This window comes from Choloepus didactylus, chromosome 10 (genome assembly GCF_015220235.1).
Source record: "Choloepus didactylus isolate mChoDid1 chromosome 10, mChoDid1.pri, whole genome shotgun sequence".
Classification (NCBI taxonomy): domain Eukaryota; kingdom Metazoa; phylum Chordata; class Mammalia; order Pilosa; family Megalonychidae; genus Choloepus; species Choloepus didactylus.
In genome coordinates, this window is record NC_051316.1 from 100,433,430 (window position 1) to 100,455,293 (window position 21,864).

At 39.8% G+C, this 21,864-nt stretch overlaps 1 protein-coding gene across 3 annotated transcripts in view; it reads right to left on the reverse strand.

Moving 5' to 3' along the window:
• Positions 1 to 2,605: 2,605 nt before the first annotated feature.
• Positions 2,606 to 21,864, reverse strand: part of MRRF (mitochondrial ribosome recycling factor) — a 66,297-nt gene continuing 47,038 nt past the window's right edge. For all 3 annotated transcript variants that reach the window (XM_037851337.1, XM_037851339.1, XM_037851338.1), the window contains 2 exons: positions 10,655 to 10,814; positions 2,606 to 3,162 (listed from right to left, as the gene is read on the reverse strand). In XM_037851337.1, the coding sequence (XP_037707265.1) occupies positions 3,085 to 3,162; positions 10,655 to 10,814 (238 nt within the window). In that variant the 3' untranslated portion in view covers positions 2,606 to 3,084. The remainder of the gene's footprint in view (positions 3,163 to 10,654; positions 10,815 to 21,864) is intronic.

Consider the following 21,864-nt stretch of genomic DNA (forward strand, 5'->3'; position numbering starts at 1 on the left):
GCAAGGTTGAGGGATGAACAGCAGGATTTACCAGATACATTTAGAATAGGAATTCTTTTTTTCTCAAGAAACAAAAACAAACAAAAAAACCCAATGTTAAATAAAACATTCCCCAATACATTTGAAATGATTTTATTTTAAGAAAATACCATGGGGGGTAATAGTGAAGTAAGTTATGGTAGACCCAAATTATGGAATACTGTATTGTAATGAAAAAGAATGAATTACATCTATACATATATACATGGATAGATCACCATAAGCTGCTGTATAGAAAAAAGCAAGTTTCAGAATATGAACATAATAATTTTCTCACCCCCACCCTTTAAAAATTATATATGCATAGAGAAAGCTCTGAAAGGACACATACTTAAATGTTAAAGGTGAGTAAGATTGGGAACTTGTGAGACGTTTCTTTTCTAACATTTTATGTCCCAGTTTCTTTTGTAATTTCTAATACATCCCTCATAAGAAAGAAGAAAGAAAAAAACCAACAAATAGGAAAAAAGTTCCCAAATTCTCTTTGGCCTGAATTCTTCATTGGACTTGGAAAGTTGTTGAAATGAAGAGAGGAGGCGGCTAATTCTTCTGGCAAGTGTGAAAATTTCCATACCCAGCTTTTATTTTTGAAAGGACCAGGGAGAATGAATTGCTCCAGCATTACTCATCACTCAGCACATCCAAACAGGTAGGCTCATTCTCATCCTTGCCACCACTGCAGCCCAGAGTAACAGAGAAACTCTTTGATAAATGTCAACTGAAGTAGAGCTATCAGCTGAAAGCCATTTGCTGAGCTGCCTGACTGCCCTGGGCTCAAGGTTTTCCTTTATTCATTTATCATGATATATGGCTTTGGCCAACATACACACAGGAGAGAAATTGTTGACATGTGGAACCCAAATACAGAAAATCTTTCATTCTACCCCCACTCCCCCCCGCCTGCTCACTAAATAAGTTTTTGTTTATTTAAAGACTACAGAGGATTTGGCTGTTAAGAACCAAATGCCTTTGGAGTGGAGTTACAACATAATTTATCATTTCCTCTGTTTATTAAAAAATCCTGCATCTTTGAGAAGCACATTTGCAGTGAGAGGGGGATTTTGGTCACTCACGAAAGACTGTTACAAAACCCCTGCCATGTGGCTTATCCCCAAAAAGCCTTGATTGCTATTTCTATCCCTCTTCTTCCCCCAGCTATGACTTTGGATCATATAATGGCCTCTCAGGGTTGGTGAATGGGGTTTGACTGAGGACAGGTTAGAAGACAGCAGATTGTGTCAGTTTCTTGCATCTTCAACTTAATTCTGACTTTGAATCCTCACCAGCTGTTTTGCAGCTTGCTCCACCAGTATGAGCAGAGAGAGAAACGCAACCCTTATTACCTTTAGCATGGGACAGAGTATGAGAGGAGTCAAACAGCAAGGAAAAGTTGGATGCTTCTTCAAAGGAATTCAGCCAGGTCCTGCTGCTGCCAAAGTGGGTTCACTCTGAATGCAGATAACTGGCAAAATTGGAAAGGAGTTCCTATCTTTCTACCCAAGACATCAGAGATAGCAACTTAGACCAGTGCACCATTCACCCCTCAAGGACAAGGGTCACATCTTACCCATTTTTGTATTTCTGGCATGTAGCACACTACTTAACACACATTTGGTGCTCACTAAATGTTTATGGAGGCAGTCAAATGCAGAGGATAAAGCGTATGCTTTAGAATAAGGCCTCATTTTGAATCCTAGCTCTGCACTTGCAAGCTGTGCAACCCTAGGCTTTAAGAAACCTCACCTCTCTGAGCTATTCCCTCTCTAAAATAAGACCGACAATTCTTACCTTGCATAGTTGTTTAATGGATTAGACATAATGAAACCCTCTATCACTTACTAGCTTTGTTACTTTGGACTAGCTATCTAATATTGTCAAGTCTTAGTTTTCCTTTTGTAAACAGAGATAATACTTTCAAGTTTACTGTGAAGACTAAAAATCAATGCCTAGAAATGTGTCTAGCTCATGGCGGCTATACGATGAATGAATGAATGAAAAATAATTGGAGAGAAAAACCTAACTTAACTCAGAATCCAAAGATGAGTCCCAGCCAACCACTTGTCTGTCAACAACAGGCAAGCCCTGGGGCAACTGCATTTTATTACCAAATAAATGGTGAGGAGCAGGGCAAGAGTGGAAAATGGCAGAGAGAACCATGTAGTATTAGGACTGGAAAGAAAGGAAAAGAAGCCGGAGTATGTACTATATGCCATTCATTCATAACACAAATATATGAATGCCTACTATGTTCCAGGCACTATGACAAGTTCTGAGGATACATGGACTAATCAGCAAAAAAGAACAATTCGAATTCAGATAAAAGCAGTAGACGGTACTATGACAGTCAATAACGGGCCCTAGGTTAGGGGGAGAAGAAAGATTTCCCAGAAATGATATCCAAGCTGAGATCTGAAAGATGAGCAGAACTGGCCAGGTGAGAAGGAGTGAAAGAATGTTCTGGGCAGAGAGAAAGCATGGGTGAAGACTCAGAGGCAAAAGAAAAATACTGCCCTGGTTGCTTTATATATAGGTCGTTAGAGATCATCAATCCAAACCAACTCCATCCTTTCCTTTGTGGTTTTTATTCTTTCCAATTTGTTTAGATTTTATAGTTCAGTGAAAATGGGCATCTAACAAACGTAACCTTTGTCATAGGTGAAGGCCCACATTAACCCAAGCAGAGTTCAAAGTTGGGATAGAGCCTGACTGCTTGCTTGAAAGGTTTCCAAAATGAAGAGCAGGCGGTGCTAAGACTGCCAATGGCCCTATTCTCTTGGCTACGTCAGTCAAGATAATGTCTTGAGTAAAGGCCCTCTGCAGATATTCTCTGAGGGCCACTCATGTCAGCAGATGCAGAGCAGAATGGGGCAGGCAGGGGTTAGGAAGAGAGTGAGCAAGTCTGGGGGCCCCAGTGGAAAGCTGGGTCTCATAAAGAGCAACAACTGCCCAGTACCAGCCTTCTGTACGGATGGGGTAGAGAGTCTCGATTTGCCATGAGATTCACAGGAACTGAACTCTACAGCGTTGCTGGCCTCTGGTAGACTTTCATCCAAGGAGTTCTTTGGTCTTCACTGCAAGGAGTCTGTCCAGCTCTGCAACTGTATCGTCGGCCATTTGGCTGATCTGCAGAAACACAAAATGAGATCACCTGATAACTGAGGGTGGAAAAGGATGGGGGGATAAATATTCCAGAACTATGAACAGATTATCTGGGGAATAAGAATAGTGACAAAAGCTCACAATGAGTCCTAGTCATGTACTGAATTAAGAATTTTATAAACTCACTCTTACTGATTCCTAATTCCTAATACTAACCCCATTTTGCAGATGAGGAAACTAAAGCAGTTAGATCACAGGATCTAGCACAGCTAGAAAGTTAACAATGACAAAATTTAAACCCAGGTAGTCTGATCCCGCAGCCCAAAATTCTTAACCATTATCAAATGTGATACAGAGAAGCCAATCAGATAATGTAAATTTAATGTAAATTTAATGAACTCTATGTGCCCCTAGAATTTTCTATACCTGACACACTCTGCTACATAAAGTTCTCATACTGATCAATAAGAAAAAAATTAAGATCCTAACAGTTAAGCAGAGAAAAATATCTTGAAAAAAGATGAAGTACATCTGGTTATCAAACATGGAAAATTGTTTAACAGACATTTGAAGAAATGCAAATTTAAAGATACAATTCATCTATCATAGCAAAATTTGATGTTGTGGTTTTTAATCACAATATTCAATACCAGCATACTACGGTGAAATGGATAAGCTCATATATCATTGACAGGAATTCAAACTGATATAAATGTTCATACTGTTTAACCTCAAAACCTCTCAACTTAGCAATTATGACATGAACAGGATCTGAGAATTTTTCCTAAATTCTATATGCAAAGTCATTTATCCCAGCTTTATTTATAATAATGAAAAATCAGAAAATCTAAAGTTATACAAAGGGGAAGTAGCTGAGTATATATAGTCATCAAAAATAGGTGAGACTGGCTATTTCTTGGGGAGTAGGTATAAATATGAGTAACATTTCATATTTATTTCTGACATGTTTGAATGTTTTATAACAAGCTCAGATTGCTTTAATAATCAGAAAAAAAAGGATTTTTTTCAATGTTTCAAGATATTCCTTATCTTGAAAAATGCGCATGCTACCATGTGAATTAAAGAAAAAGGATACAAAATTGTGTATATACATGGTAGAAATGATCTCAAATATGTAAAAAAAAATGTGTATGCATATTTTTAAAAACTGGAAGGAAACGTGCCAAAACATTAACAGTGGTTATCTGATGGGAAGATAGATAATGTTTTAAATTTTCATGTCTGTATTGGTCACATCCAGCATAGGACTGAGTATATAGCAAGTGTTCAGGAAATATTTACTAAATGAATAATTATTATTAAAGTTTTTTTTTTCTGTGTCTTTCTATATTTTCCAAACTTTCTGTGATAAACACATACTCCATCTAGAAATGAACAACACAACACAGTTTAGTAAGTGCTGTGGCCTGCCTCCCATGTCTAAATGGCTGAGGTAGGAAGTCTTAAGGCAGGAAGCTTGGAAGGGGGCAGCACAGTGTCCAGGATCTGTGTGCTCAGCAGCACAGTGGCTGTTTGACATTTTTATTTGCAGACCTTGGCCAGGAAATGGGAACTGAAAATGCACTAGAAAGAGCAGAAACTAAAAAGGAGTTGAAGCAACAGGTCTCAGGAAGAGAAGCAGTCAGACACTCACCATAGCAACAGATGTGCATTCCTTTAGCTGGGAAGGCAAAGCTCCTGGAGCTGATGGATGCTCTGGAAGAGCAGCTGGGTTAGGAATGGCTGTGTGGTCCCTCCTCACTCAGCCAGCCACAAACCCAAGATGTTTCTGACCCCTGCAGCTGCCTTATATCGGGCCTGGCAGCATTCCAACACTTGTAGGCTGGCAACTTGGGCCACCTAGGAATAAGGGCTGCCAGCCTCCTCTGGAGAAAGTGGGTTTGAAGGCAGTTGGGGTTCAGGAAAGGGAACTGGGGGAAGGGAGAGCAGAGGTTCTGGGTGGGATTCCTAGAAGGGTGTAAGTCTCTTCCCCACTTTATGTCTCAGTTTCCTCATCTGTCAAATGCAAATGCTAGTCTTCCTTAGGGAGTAGCTGTGAGGATTAAACAAAATCATGAGTATGCAAGTACTTTTAAACCTGTCATTTGCTATGTAAACACTGTTTATGTTACTATGATTTTTACTGTCACTTCCTAACTTCTTTTTAAATTAGTCAATCAATAAAAATATTGACTACCATACTCCAGGCACAAAGTGTCCTTGGGGACGGTCTGCCTGTAAGTAAATCTCTTCCACCTTTATCAGATGTCTTAAAATAATGATGACTAACAGCAACGACAACAGCTCCCACTTACTGAGAACTCAATGTCCCAGATACTGGGCTATTTCACATAATACTCTGAACATAGGAAATATTATTATCCCTTTTCCATATAGTGTGAATAATAATTATTTTACATGACAGCTGCATAATTCAGAATAAGCAAAAGTATTTTGTCCTGTTACTTTATTCAAATCCAACAACTTCACATAATCTCTGTAAGGCAATTTTAGTATCTCCATTTTACAGAGTAGTAACTGGCCTGACCAAAGTCACATAAATCAGTGGTGTGGCTGAGCTAAAAACTCACCTGTCCCTGACTGCACGTTTGGTGCTCCTACACCCTTTGAGGGATCCACAGCACCTGGCCTAGCCTTCCTCATTCCAGGAAGGCTGCGTGAAGGTCCTTAAAACAGTCAATCTTAGCCCCATATTCAAAGTTGTAGGGTTGGGGAGAGGAGTGGAACTAGGACCAGCAAACCATACTGGCCACTTTCAACTATGTTGTATCATTTGGTCTTTGTATCAATCCCGTGAAACAGGCACTAGCGCTCCATTACAGATGAAGAAACAAAGGCTAAGAAAGGTGAAGCAATCTGCTGACCTTAACAGCTGAGAAATTAGAGTTAGGATTTAAATTCAGGCCTGTATGACTCCAAATTAAGAGCTCTTTCGTTATAATACGCTTATTCATAAAGATTATAACATCATCATCATCATCATCATCATCACATTTTCTTCTTACAAGTTCAGACAAATGAAAGGCAGGGCCAGAGAAAAGGAATGGCAGAAGCGCACAGTACACCACTGAGACAGGCCTGGTACAAGTCATCCTTCCTGAGGCCTGGCTCAGAACAGCCACAATGCCACTGGGTGCTGCTCTCACCCATTACCTCACACATTACCTTCCCTCCTTCTGCCCCCTAGCACCCAGAATCACTCATTTCAGAACAGCTCTGTTTCTTAGAGAAATGCAGCAATGAGAAGATCTTGGCCAGAGTCACCCGTGGTTTCTGCCAAATGCTTTAATGTTCGGCAGACCCATTTATGGCAAAATAAAGCGAAGGTGAAACAGCAGGCTGGCAGATGTCAGAGTCTCGAGCAGGAAGACCCTGGACCTTCTTCGGTGTAAATGCTTTGGGCTGGGGGTTGGGAAGTTTGGGGTGCGAGGTATTGAGAAGTGGAGGTCAGACATGATTGCAGGGACTGAAACTACAACTGTTTCATTCTCACACACCAAGATGAAACATTTTTATAATGTTTGAAAAAAACCTGACCCCAAAAGACTTTTGGAAAATTAAAAAAAAAAAAAAAAAAAAAAAAAGGAAACCTCACAAAAAACAAAATTTAAATTGCTCATAATCCCATCAACTGATATGACCGCCATTATATTTTGAAATATATAAACAATCTTTTTATGTACATATAACTTTTCTTTATAAAAATGGAACCATATTATAATACTGTTTTGTAACCTATCTTTTTAAAAAGGTAGTAAATCCCCCAAAATTTTTATCATGTATGTGAAATATTTTTATAACTGTCTGCATACAGATCCCATTGAGTGGGTGCAAAACAATTTATTTTCCCACTGTTAGAAATTTAGACAGCGTCCAGTTTTCTACTATTATAAACGTATCAACCAACATCCTTGTAGATAAGATGCTGACAATTTCTTTTGTATAAATTCCTATGTTACTGAATCAGAAAAGTACGGCTTTGGGGATATACTGCCACATTATTCTCTAGAAAGGTCGTAGGGATTTAAAAAAAGAATAAATTAATATTTTCTATGGAGTGTAGAAGTAAAAGCAGTACTTCCAAGAGAAACAGCTTTTTAAGCTCACATTAAAAATTCTGGAAAAAGTGTTAAGAGTTAGGAAAAGCAAAATATTTTAAAAGTACACATATTCCAAAAATCCTGCAAGAGATTTTTAATAATTTAAAAATATGCATTCCCTTTGCAGTACTTCCACACTTGGGACTCTATCCTAAGGAAATCATCTCAACAAAGATTTATGTATAAAGATATTCACTGCAACCTGATTTATAATAACAAAAACATTTTAAACAAATTAAATGTCCAAGAAGAGGACTTACGAAAGTGAATTATGGTATAACCACAAGACAAATTCTTAGGAATGGCTGTTTACTACGACTTTTTTGAGACCTCAGAAAATGATAATGGTTTTAGTGCTAAACAGAAAATTAAAAGTTGGATGCAAAATTGCAAAATATACTATATATTCTTGACCATGTTAAAAACTATATAGTTAAAAACAAGAAAAGGAAAAAGAAATATTCCAAATGTTAAGAGCAACTGCTTCTGGGATGTGGAATTATGGAGTGAATTTTTCCCCATTTTAAAAAAATACACTTCTGTATTACAAATGTTCAACAATGAGCATACACTATTTTGATAATTAGGAACAAAGTAAACAAATAACTTTTTAAAAACTGCTTGACAAAGCAACAATCAGCTGCTAGCTTGCCCATTTAAAAACACAAGGACTCCAGATCAGTGCCTCTGTCTGGGAAAAAGAACAAAAATGAACAAAATGAAATGCAAACAAGGTTGTCTCCTGCATATTTTCTTACCCAAACTTTTAAGTGGATCTGTGCTGAAAAGATACCCAAGGTATACAGTGTAATATATAGAGCATGATCTTTTTTTGTAATATTATATCTATGGAAGGTTGTGCAATAAAATGCTAACAGTGTCATTTCTGAGTGGTGAGATTTCAAACAGTTATTACTTCATTTTTTTCTTTACAGTAGACGTATTAGTCTCATATTAGAAAAAACAATAAAGTTGTTTCCATTTAGGAAAAATTATAATCACCAACCGTAGAAGCACTGAAAGGTAGTCTAACCTGAAGAGGATTAGCCAGTGTTAATGAGTGAAAGTTTCCTACAAGGTCTTTGTCTAGTGGGTTTTAATAAGACTCTTGGTTTTATGAGTGTCCCTGGTTCATCTGATCCTTCCTCCTTTTTCAAGGAGCAGCGAGCTCTGGTCCCTGAGGCAGACACTAGACCTGCTGAGTGAGGAGTGCCCGGCAGGCCCTGGAGGTCCACGGGCTTACCACCCAGAAGCAATGCAAAAGCAAAGCCAACATGTCCACTGCAGAGCTGGAATATCCCGGGAGGCAGACAAGGAGCTGGTTCAGCTGGAGGCATGGCCCACTCACATAAGACCCGATTAGTGCTCAGTAAAGGCCTACTGAACAAACCTCCTCTTTTAGGTGATGCAGGGAAAGAAGAGGGCAGAAAGAGGATCTAGGGTCCAGGTATTTTTTGATGGTACTTATTAGTAGGAAAAACTGTTTTTTATAGAAGAAAGACTCCAAGGAGTCAAGTAACTTTCCCACAGTCACTGGACACTGGAAATTAAGTGCAGAACAACCTCCTTCTAACTCTAGTACTCATACAGGGGTAAACTGAGAGACTTCAAGATCATTATCTTCCATGTCTACCCTTTACAGAATCATCTGAGGAGCTTTTTAAAAACACATATTTCTGGGCAGAACTACAGAATCAGAAAATGGAGGAGCAGGCCCAGGAATCATCTAAAATTCTCTCCCAGTGATTGTTGTGGCTGGTCTATGACTAGCAGTCTAAGCGCTAGTCCAGGAAAAGGGGAGCAGCTAGTCAATTTATGGCCTCCTCCAGATGTCCCCCTATATCGGCACTCCTTGTCTCCTGCTTCTTCCCTCTTCACTCCTCATCCTGCTCACACATCTGTTCAACCTTCCTGAACTAATGCTTTTATCATGGACAAGGTGATTCCTGAGCTCAGTGCTTTGGGCAAACCCTTTATATTATGCTAAACATTACAAAGTTTATTTCCTAACTGCAGGTAAACCCATCCTCCTGTCTCAATTGCCACTGGTACCACTTAGGTTCAGGTGATCCAGTCTTGTCCCTTACAATCTGTTTCTACTCTGGCCACCATAGTCAACTTTCACAAACACAGATCTGATCTATCCCTATGGAAAAATCTTTCAAGAGAGTTATTGCATCAGAATCATCTGAGGAGCGTTTTTAAAATGCAGAGTCCTGGGTCCCACAGCAGACTGACTGATCAATTTCTGGGAGTGTGGCCCCAGATACCTGTATTTTTAAAAGGTTCCTCAATTGATTACAATGCTGTGGGAGTAATTACTGTTTAATAAATATTCATTCCCTCCACCAGTTTTCCATTAACATCTACTTCTCTGCTTCAATGATCCTAGGCATGACCCATGTGACTTGCTTTGGCCAATCAGATGTTAACAGTCATGACACAAGCAGACACTTAAAATGTGTTTGAGTAGTTGGGCTTATGCTCTTGGTGTCTACTGCTACCATGAAAAGACGCCCTGGGAAGGTTGTTGACTCTGTAAGTGAGAGACAGGTAAAGTAGATATGAATTCATTCCAAGACCTGGAGTCAAATCCACCAAGTCTAGCCTGAGTTAAACTGTAGCCGACTCATAGAAACAAGACCAAGAAATAAGGCTTGCTGTTGTAGATCACTAAGTTTGGGGTACCATTACTGTAGCCACAGATGACTGATACAGATGCACAGCCAAAGTGGGAACCTCTGGACACGTTAAATTTCAAACTCCTCAATCTGGTATACAAGACCTTCTATGATCTGGCCATTCTGTCTTCTCCATACATTCCCTAGCCTCATCTGTTGTTCAAGCAACAATCATCTAATTGAATAATGCTCTTTTACATCACGACACTTTTGCACATGCTGTTCTAACCTTCCCCAACCCCTGTCACTATTTTATCTCAGTACTTCTCTTAAGACTTGTTCTACTGCCACTACTACACAACACAACAAGAATACCGTTAAATGCTTACTTCTTAGTACCCAGAAAACCAACAACAGATAGGAGAGCAGGGAATGTAGGCTCTCCTATCTGCTGTTTGGGCAAGTTATAAACTTCTTTAACTTCAGTTTCCTCACTACCTACCTCACAGCCTTACAAGGACAAAGATAAATGAAATAAAGTAAAACATTCAGCTTAGAGCTGGAACACTGTAAAAGTTCAATGGCATCTTATCCTTCTCCACAGTTCTAGGGTCCAGCACAGGACCAGACCCAGAGCAGGAACCCGATCACCACACTTTGAGCATGTGAATAAAGAACCAGGGTATTCTGTTTTAATTTTCCTCACCTCAGACATGGACAAGCGATTTCCTGTGTCATATACATAAACAAACACGGGACTGCTGGCAAAAGTACCTGTTTCTCTATGAGCCTGATGGTGTCCTCTGAGGTCTTATCCTTTGATTTCTTCAGTTTATTCATTGCATTAGTACGAACCTTCCTTAAGGAGTCTTTGGCTTTGTTGGTGTTCTGTTTGGCCAGCTTCACCAGCATTTCCCTGTGTTCCCTGGTTACTCTGATAAAAGACAAAAGAACATTCAACAAAATTATCTTATACAATAACTGCTGGTCAGAAATTTAACATCACTCTGTCTACTAGTTCAGCAGTTCTTAACTTTATTCTCTGTCGGTGGATGACCTTCACATTGACACATGCCCTTGGGCATGCTCAGGGTCAAGTACAGTTCCTGGTGAGTTAACTGAGGACAGCTACTAAGAGTATTGCTTAAAAGCATGAGTCTAGGCAGACCTGGGGTCAAATCCTTACTATGCCATTTATTAGCTGCATAACTGGCTTGGCCTCAGGGTTGCCATTTTTATAATGGAGATTATATCAGTATCTATCTTAGGAGGGTAACAGGAAGATTAAATGAGATAATACATATAAATTGCTTAGCATTGATCCTGGCTCATTTTAAGTGCTCAATAAAAGGAGGCAAGTATTAGCAAAGGAGAGGCTAAACCTGCTTATAATTGTGACTAAGAGTCTCCCCCTGAGTACCTCTTTGTTGCTCAGATGTGGCCCTCTCTCTCTAGCTAACCTACTACTACCCTCCCTTCTATGTGGGATCTGACTCACAGGGGTGTAAATCTCCCTGGCAATGCAGGATATGACTCCCAAGGATGAATCTGGACCTGACAGCGTGGGATTGAAAACACCTCCTTGACTAAAAGGGAGATGCAAAATGAAACAAAACAAAGTTTCAGTGGCTGAGAGATTCTAAACGGAGTCAAGAAGTCACTCTGGTGGGCACTCTTACCCACTATATAGATAACTCTTTTTAGGTTTTAATATATTGAATAGCTAGAAGTAAATACCTGAAACTATCAAACTGCAACCCAGCAGCCTTGACTCTTGAAGATGATTGTTTTAACAATGTAGCTTACAAGGGGTGATAATGTGATTGTGAAAGCCTTGTGGATCACACTCCCTTTATCCAGTATGTGGATGGATGAGTAGAAAAATGGGGACAAAAACTAAATGAAAAATAGGGTGGTGGGGGGAATGATTTGGGTGTTCTTTTTACTTTTATTTTTTATTCTTATTTTTACTTTTTCTGGTATAACGAAAACGTTAAAAAAATAGATTGGGGTGATGAATGCACAACTATATGATGGTACTGTGAACAGCTGATTGTACACCACAGATGACTGTATGATATGTGAATATATCTCAATAAAACTGAATTTAAAAAAAAAAAAGGAGGCAAGTATTAGCTATAACCCTACCCCTTTCTTTCCACTAAGAAAGCAATGTAAATGAGTGATGATGCTATAGAAATAGCACCATCTCTAAATCACCGCTAGCAACTTTCAGAATCATAACTGTTATAACAAATTACTTGTGAATCACCTCAAAACTAATCACGACACAACATGAGTCACAACATCATACGTGAGAACCACTGCACCAGTTAATTTCCATAAAATACCCATCGTAATGTCTGGCACATTGTAAATGCTTAATAAATGTCAGTTATTTTTACTATTAACATCCTTAGAACAACAATGAGCATATTGAGGGCCTACTGTAAACCAAATGCTGGGAGAGGCACTTTATATGTCGATCCTCGCAACAACCTTACAAAGCACCTTACGAGGCAGATATTATTATTCCTATTATACATCTAACCATTACAACAACCCAGCAAAGAAGCATAGCATATTTTCCCTGCCTTCCTTTCTTCATAATGTACAAACGGAATGCCTACTATATATCAAAACCAGTGCTGGGCACTGTTCCAGTTTCCTAATGCTGCTGTTATGCAAAATACCAGAAATGGATCGGCTTTTATAAAGGGGGTTTATTTGGTTACAAATTTACAGTGTGAAGGCTATGAAAGTGTCCTAATTAAGGCATCAACACGAGTATACCTTCAACGAAGGAAGGCCAATGGTGTCCAGAAAACCTCTGCCAGCTGGGAAGGCAAGTGGCTGACATCTGCTGATACCAGGTTGTATTCTAGCTCCTCTCTCAGCTCCTGTGCATTCTTCAAAATGTTGCTCTTGGGGCGTTTTGTCCTCTCTTAGCTTCTCCGGAGCAAACACTGAGCTAGTATCCCCAAAGTGTCAGCAAAAGTCTGCTTTCAGTGGCTATCTTCAAGATGTCTCTCTGAGCTGCTCCCCAAAACATCACTCTCAGCTGCTCTGAAGTCTTTGTTTGTGGGCTCTTTTATAGGACTCCAGTGATTAAATCAAGACCCACCCTGAATGGGCAGGGTCCATATCTCCATGGGATTAATTCAATCAAACGTTTCACCCACAGTTGACTGAGTCACATCTCCATGGAAACATGGAATCAGAGGATTCCAACCCAGTCAACACTAATACATCTGTCTCCACAAGACTGCATCAAAGAACATGGCATTTTAGGGGACATAAAACATCCAAACCAGCAAAGGCACTGACGGTACAATGAACATAACAGATCTTTATCTTGCTTTCAAGGAGCTTAACTGGCGAGACAAGTAAAGAGACTTTCATATGATAGTGTAAGCAGTGCTGTGGAGAAGTGCAAGGTGCCACAAGAGCACAGAGTACCTGATTCCAAGTTTGGGGAGGGGGCAGTAAGGGAAGACTTCCCTGAAGAAACGATACCTAAGTTGTCATTAGGTCTGTTCATGAGTATTCTGGTTCTTATCCTTCCAGGCACATAGCAGGAATAGATTTCCATACCCCCTTTGAAGTTAGGTGGGCTGTGTAACTTCCTTTAGCAATGCAATGTGAGCAGAGATGTCACTTCAGAGCAGAAGTTTTAAGAGCCAGTGAGCTGTATCACATCTTTTTCCTTGACCACAGCACAACTTGAAATGGAGTTACTATCAGCTTGGATCCGAGTGACTACTGATGAACAGCAGCCAACATGCAACACGAGCAAGAAATAAACTTTTGTCATCATAAAACACTGAGATTTTGAGGTTGGTTGTTACCACAGCACAGCCAAACCTACCCTGACCAAATTAGGATCTGAGGTGCAATGTGCCAATACAGGCATGGGAAGGGGGGATTTCCAGGCAAAGGAAAGAGCATGTGTCATTGGAGGAATTAGCTAGAGCAAAGATAGCAAAGAGGGAGGGACCAGAAAAGAGGCTGATAAGCCATGTCATACATAGAAGGTCTTGTAAAATCATGAACACCATTTTACAGGTGAAGAAAATGAGGCCCAAAGAAGTCAGTATCTTACGCAAAGTCAAACCCAGGTTAACCTGTCTCAGAGTCTTAATATGACAAAATTCCCCTTCCCCCAAGGGTCCTGAAATGGACAACACTGGCATATACTTCCAGACCCTCAAAATCTCCTTGGTTCTTGCTGCCTAGGGACAATCCCAAGTTCTGGGCACATGTTCAGTGTGAAACAATAATGAGTTAAGTATTAAAGATTTAGTGACAATCTATCTGATATTCTCTACCTGATAGAATGAGAAAAAAATAATTAAAAATTTTTGAAAAAAGGAGAATCTCTGAGACAAAGTATGCAGCTTATTATAAATATATCCTTCTGGATTCAACTATTTAAAGATATCTTCAAAATAAAAATGTTACTGATTATTACCATTATTAAGCACCTCTATGCTAGCGGGTACTTTAAATGTATTACCTCATAAGTCCTCACAGCAATTCTTCAAACAAGAGTCTAACAGTCTATTTCCCCATGAGGAAATTGAAGCCTACAGATGTTAAGTGATTTGCCCATGGACTTGAGTGACATAACTGGGATTCAAACCCAGATCTTTCTGGCCTGTATTCTTTCCACTACTCCATGTTGCCTACTCCCTGTAATCTATTTAAAATAAATCATGCACTGCTGCCATTACTTTTGCTTCTAGGCAGAAAGCTTTTCAAAGCTAGTAATATGAATCTTGGGACTCAGAAGGACAAAACCACCATGTCAAGAGTTTAGGGATTTGGATCAGATCTTATTACTTTTATGGTTTTTAATCCACTGAACAAAAATCATGCTGACATATTTAGGTCTCTTTTTTGTTCTGCCAAAGCATATGTCAGTATAAGGAAGGAACAGGAAAATTAAAACTTGATCTACTGATTCAAAAAACTTAATCCTGCTGAAATACTAGGAGAGACAGAAAATAAATGAATCTAAGTCTATAAGAAAGAAACTTCTCTAAAAGACCTTATGAAAGTATTTCAATCTTGTATTTCATATATAATTTGAAATAGGTATCCTACTGTTAGACAAACTTTAATAAAAGAAAACATTTTATCTAACCTACTTCCTTTTCATTACACTGTTACATTTATATTTTAAATGGAAAAAAAGTCACACATTCTAAAAAATAGTTTTGGAATCAAAAAAATCTTAGAGTAAAAGGCTCTAAGAAAAATCACAATTTATGTAATTTGGCCTTAATAAAATATATTATTTTGTATTTATCAATGCAAATGTGGCATTGCTAAACTATTAATACCAGTTTCCATATATAATAGCATCCAGCTATTATTGACATTGACAAAATATTACAGTTTCAGGATACAAATACAGCGACAATAATCAAAAGAATACTCTAAGGAAATGGTGAGGGGGTACAGTGAGGAGGGGGAGAGAAGGTAAGAGTGGGAGGGGATGCTGGGCATAAGAAGAGCTAAGAGGAAGAAAGGCGTAAGTCTGCTGGTTTGGGGTGCTGAGTTGAATGGTATCTAAATAAAGACCAGAAGCAGTTTAGGGTGATAGAAAGGACTGTTTCTATAATGATACAGGTGTGTTTGATTCCCACATCTATTATTCAGAAACTGACTAACCTTGGGCAAGTTATCTCTCTGAACCTCAGGTTCCTAATCTCTAAAATGAGGATAATAAAGGCAACTTAGAGGGTCATTGGGATAAGTAGACATAACATATGTAAAGTACCAATAAGATCAGCAGAACATAGTAGCCTTGAATAAATGACACCGTGTATGAATGTTTTAATCAAATACACTTAATTACTTCCTCATGAAATGAGGGCACATCTGTTTTGGAAAAAACATATTCTATTGTAGAAATATTTTAATTCCTTTCCAAACTAGTGATTAATACATCTGATCATCTCCATCTTGCATTCTTGAGATTCTGTGAGTATATACTGGAGTTTGTATTCCAGGCTTGGACTCAGCCAGTTGCTTCTGAGCATCCACTCAACAATCGACATGCATTCACTTATGAAGTAGCGACTGAGAGCCCGTGCCAGATCCTCGGCCAGATAGAGGAGCTCCAGGGAGGAGGCAGGCCTACTCCAACTTCTTCATAGGCTCACTCCAGTGGTAGAGAAAGACTTGTCAACCACTACTTAGAAAGACTATCACTGCTGGTAGGACAGAGGGACAGACATCATGTAGGAGGAACACACAGAAAGTGTAACTCATTCTACCTTGAGATTTGGAAAATGCCTTAGAGATGCATAACAATTTTTCAGTGGTAGCAAAGAAAAAAGGGCATTTCAGGCAGAAACACAATGGGACATGTAATGGTGGGAGAGCATGAGACTGAACAGGTTGCATCAGGGTCAAACTTGTTCTGCAGGCCTGGAGTTTCAAATTATTCTTTAGTCACAAAAGCCAGACTTCAAAGAAAACCAAGGTAGAGGCCCCATTTGTAAAACAGATAAAAAGAGAGCTATTCCATTTGATACAGGGGAATGGAACGAGGGGAGGGGAGGATGCTCTAATCCAGGCTATCTTCTGGGCCCACTACTATACTGACTGAATGACCTTGAGCAGATTATTAAAACTCTCTGAACCTTAGTCTTCTCACTTGGAAACAGGAATTCAAAACAAAACCCAGCACCTACACTTCAGAGTTACTGTGAGGATTAAATGAGATAATACATGGAAAGTAGCCAGTACAAAGCCTGGCAGAGAACAAACCCTCAGAAAATATAAGCTGCCGCTATTGTTGCTTATGTTTTGGCAACACGTGAGTGAGGAATCTTCAAATAATGAAGACATTATTCATAAAAGTTTTTATCAAAAGAGAAATGGTAGGGCAAAGGATCCTACGCTTTAGCAAAATGACTTTTTGAGATCTATCAGTGTAACGTCTCCACATATATTTTAAAATTCAAATGCTCCCAGCATGTAGCCCTGAAATTTTCTCTTATGAGTTTTAATTAATTCAATGTATACTCTCAAAAATTATTTCCTGGGCATCTATTATGTGCCAGCAGCCACTACACCAGATGCAAGGGATACAGCATTAAATACAACAGGAACCGCTGTGATCTGCAGGAGCTTACAGTCTAGCAAGGAAGGTAAGGAGTAAACAAACACATGTACAATTAATCAATAATTAAAATTGTAATTATAAAGACATGGGAGTTATATGAACATAATTAGCAGGGGAAAAGGTTCTGACCAAGCTTTCTTGGGATTCCAGGAAGTAAATGTGACATATTTGAGTAAGACTAGATGGCATAGAGGAAGATCATTCCCATCAGAGGTAAGGAAATGTATAAAGTAGAGGCATTTTTTTTTCCAGATGAAAATGAGGATACTGTTCTTGAAGGACTAACAAAAAAGGCAACGTGGCTGGAGTAGAGAAAGCAGAGGGGAAAGACTGTCCCAAATCAGCAGGCTAGAGAGGTGGGAAAGGGCAAGACTATGCAGGACCTTCAATGTCATATTAAGATTTCTAACACATTATTCTAAGAGCAACTTGGAACACCAGAACAGAGTTTTGAGTGGAGCAGAGGAAACGTTATCAGATTTGTATTTTCTGTAAACAGCAATGTACAAACTGGACCTAAGGACTTGGCAAGAGTAACCCCAGGAGCCTCTAAGCAGGAATATGAGGAACTCAGGACCCATCCTGTAGCAGCTTCTTGGCTGGGTGATGAAGACAACAGTCTTTTCCGCCAGGGTCAGAGAGCCTCCCAGCATAAGGCAAGGGTTTTGGCTGAGCTAGCAGGGTCATACTTTGTTTGTGCAAACTCTGCCGGCAGGTCTTCCAGTAACATCCTGAATGGGGGCCTTCCTGCAAAATTCCTTGAACATGCTCCCATGAACAATAAGAAGAGGGCATGCCCCATTGGTAACTCACACAGCAGAGAATCCCACTGACTGAAATGATACTTCCTATTGTTTCAATGAAAATGGGACTCACATACAAAGCTATACCACTAGGTGTCTATCAGAGGAAGCCATGCTCAGCTTGGGGGCTTATAGCAAAAAACAGTTGAGTTTCAGGCACTCAACTTCAAAGGATCTACGGATGCTTAGAGGGGGCTTTAGAAGGTGGAAAGGGCATGCTTTAGAGCCAGAAAGATCTAAGTTGGAATCACATCTCTGCCACTTCAGAACGCTGAGCATACTATTTGACTTCTGTGAGTTCAGTTTCCTCATGTATAAAATGGGAGTAAGAATCATACTGAGGGCAGAAACAAGGATTAATATGAAGTTGTTGGCATGAGTTTATGCACAATAGGAGATCAATACTGGGTAGGAGCATTATTATTCTCACTACAATCTCCAGGACTTGGGGATAATAGGATATGAGTAGTGAGGGAGAAAACAGTCAAAAAGGATTTAGTTACTTGGAGCTTGGGCTACTGAGTGAACACTGAGCAGAGAGGAAAAGAATGGGAATAGAGGTAACAGGCTAGGGGTAGGGTGGGGGTGCTGCTCCAGCCGCCGTGAAGAGCAGGCTGAGGCAGAAGGAAGCCATACTTCCAGGGGTGACCCATCAGACCACACTTCTGACAGCTCCTCTGAGAGAAAACCTTGCCACCACTCGTCTTCTGTGGGACATCCTCCCCTACCCCCTACCAAATAATCTCAGGCCTGCAATCAGCAGCAGACACACGCCCTGCTTTATTGTCTGCTGGTAGGTGCTGCCCAGTGCCTTGAAGCTGCAGGCCCTAAAGGAAATGTTTTTGTTTATGCAGTCCAATTAGATTTCCTATGCTGCTAGGCACACCCCCACACTCCCACCCCCACCTGTCAGCCTCTCTTACATACACTAATGTCTCCTGAAGACATCAGAACTTCTGTAGGTGTCCTTTTAACCCATAGGAAATCATACATGCCGACTTTGGAACGACTCCCACCACCAGCAGTAACTTTAGTTCTCTTTGGGGACACACTGGCCAGCTGTTTAAAGGACTGTCTTGTAACTGGGGCCTAGCTAAATCAGACACACTATCCTGAAATATAGCCCAGCATGATGGAAAGAGAAAGGAAGTTGAGGTCAGGGGAATGGGTTTCAAGTCACAGCTCCACATTTCCAGCTCAGTGGCTATGATTAAGTCACTTGGCTTCTCCTTTCTGGTTACTCCAGAAGGATGAAAACCTGACTGAGTCCAGGAATAAGTAGATATAATTCTTGCCTCTGCTCCTATGTACATGAGGAAGAGCAGAGGAATTTCGATCAAGGCAGATTTGATATCCAGTCCTAGCTCTGCCACTTAGGAGCTGAATAACTGGACAATTAGCTTCACTGCTCTGAATCACAAAGGCTGTCTAGCAAAGTATTTAAGAGAACAGTCTCTGAGACACACTTCCTGGGTTGGAGGCCCAGATCTACCATTTCTTAGCTTTGTAGCCCTAAGGAAGTAATTTTACCTCTGCCTCAGTTTTACCTTCTGTAAAATGTGGATAATACCACTTACCTCACGGGAATGTTGTAAGGAGTAAACAAATTAATAAATGTGCTGGTACTTGGTGATGTGCTTGATAAACATTATGTTATTACTTCCTCAAGTCAGGGAGAGGAAGAGTGATAATAATGCTACCTTTCTTCCAGAATTAGTGTTATAAACAAATAAAAGATGATGGGGAAAGAACTTCATATATACATACATATTGAACCGCTTTAAGCTATGATTAATAACAGTAACAAAAATAATAGTGATATTCTTATTGAGAGCAAAGCATAGTGGTTGGAAGTATAGGCTCTGGAGAGACTTCCTGGGTTCAAATCCAAGTACTTCCATTTATTGTGACACTGGGCACACAGAACTCCGTTCCTCTGTGCTTCAGTTTCTTCATCTATGGAATAGGGGTATAACAACATACCTACCTCAAAAGATCATTATGAATAAATTTGCTAACACATGGAAACCCACCACCTAGTGGGCTCACAGTGAGTGCTCAAATTCATTTATTCCATAAACATTGATTGCATTATTGTATTCTTACTACACGCTGGGCCCTGTTCTGGGAGGTAAGGATAGAGTTAGGAATAAAACTGACAAAGCTCCTCCTCTCTCCTCTCAAAACATTCACATTCTAGTGAAGGAGAGAGAATAAACAAATATTAAAATGACATACAACAAAGAAAAATAAAGCAAGGTTAGGAGAGAATGAGGGATCTTATTAACAGGGAAAGGGCACATTTATATTTGCCTATTTGACCACATCTGCTCCCTGTCAGTAACAGCAATAATGATTGCTAGCACTGGCAGAGCCCTTTCCATGTGCCAAGCTCTGGGCTGATGCACTGACTTCACAACAATCCCATGACATTAGTGGTATTATTACCTACATTTTACAGATTAGAAAGTAGAGGTTCAGATAGATCAAGTAACCTGCCTAGGATCACACAAGCTCCTTATAGACCTGGGATTTGAGCCCAGTAATGCCTGACTCTTGAATCCCAGGGCCTCTATTAGGCTTCCTCCTTTGTTGGTAATAGACAAATGCAAGCAGCTTTTACTTTAAAGCCTGCTTAGATTTATAATTCACTGCTACTCCTCCAGCTCCCTTACAAGTCCAAGCACAGCTGGGAGAAAAGAGAGGGAATTTATAGAGAAATTCAATGGAAAAGTGATCTGATTTACTGTAACCAATTGCTAGGTACTGTATAAAGGTGTATGATGGAAAGGGTGGAAAAGAGAGGAAGGAGAGGAGGAGCCAGTCCTTCTGTGTGTAGCTTTAGTATAGGTGTTGGTGGCAACTTTCTCCTCAAACTATGCTCCACTCTTGATCCCCAACTGTACTTTTTTCAATCAGAGCATCAGTGCTGGGAGGGATCCCCATTCCACACTTGGGAGCCACTCAGGAGCTGCAAAAGCAGGAGGTGCTCCTAAGAAACCATAGACCAGGTGGGAAGCAACACCGAACAAAAGGCAGGCATCCTAAAACGGCATGGAGGTTCTCTAATGTCCACTGGAAATCACCTGGCAGAATGAATGGCCCTGTGAAAGTAGCAATGGCAGGCAGGCCGTGGGAATAAAAAGACTAGAAGAGCAGCTGCAATTGCTCAAATGCAATTTGTGGCTGCCCTAGCCCAAATGAAGTCATTAAGCATTTTCTTCTGATTTTTTTTTCCTTTCAAGATCACTAAAGGTCTGTATGTGTGTGGGTCGTGTAAGAAAAGGGTATTACCAAGATTTCCTGGAATGTGCAAATTATACACACTACCCCTGTAACAAGATCCACAAGGCTGATATAGCAGCTAGCACAAGGAGACCACAGAAATGGAAGGAGGGAGGTTCCTGGTCAACAGCCCAAAAAGCAATGTGATAATGTGGCAAAAACATGGGATTGGAAGCAGACAGATTCAAGTTTGAATAATGGCTCCTTCACTTAGTAACCTGTGACCCTGGGCAAGTTACTTAAACTTTCTGACCCCCAGTTTCCTCATCTGTATTATACCCACCTCAAAACAGTATTACTATGCAGACAAAAAAATGAGATCACCATGGAAAAATGTACATAGGATACTGTTAAGCCAAAAAAAGCAAACTGTGGCCCTGTAGACATTTAATCCCAATTATATAAACCAAGTATGTATATACAGGTCTGTACATGCATTTTTAAAAATCTGGAAGTATATATACCAAACTTAACAATGGTTATTTCTGGGAAGAACACTTGGAGAACAATAAAGGAACTTTTTACAATTCTGTAGGCTGGAGTTTCTGTGATAAATGTGCACTATTTTTGCGATTTAAAAAAGAGAATGAAAATCATGTATCTGGTAAGGGTCTAGTATCTAGAATATATAAAAACCTCTGATAAGACCTCTAAATAACCCATTAAAAAAAGGAACAAAGATTCTAAATAGCCATTTCTCCAAAGAAGACATACAAATAGCCAATAAGCACATGAAAAGATGCTCAACATCATTAGTC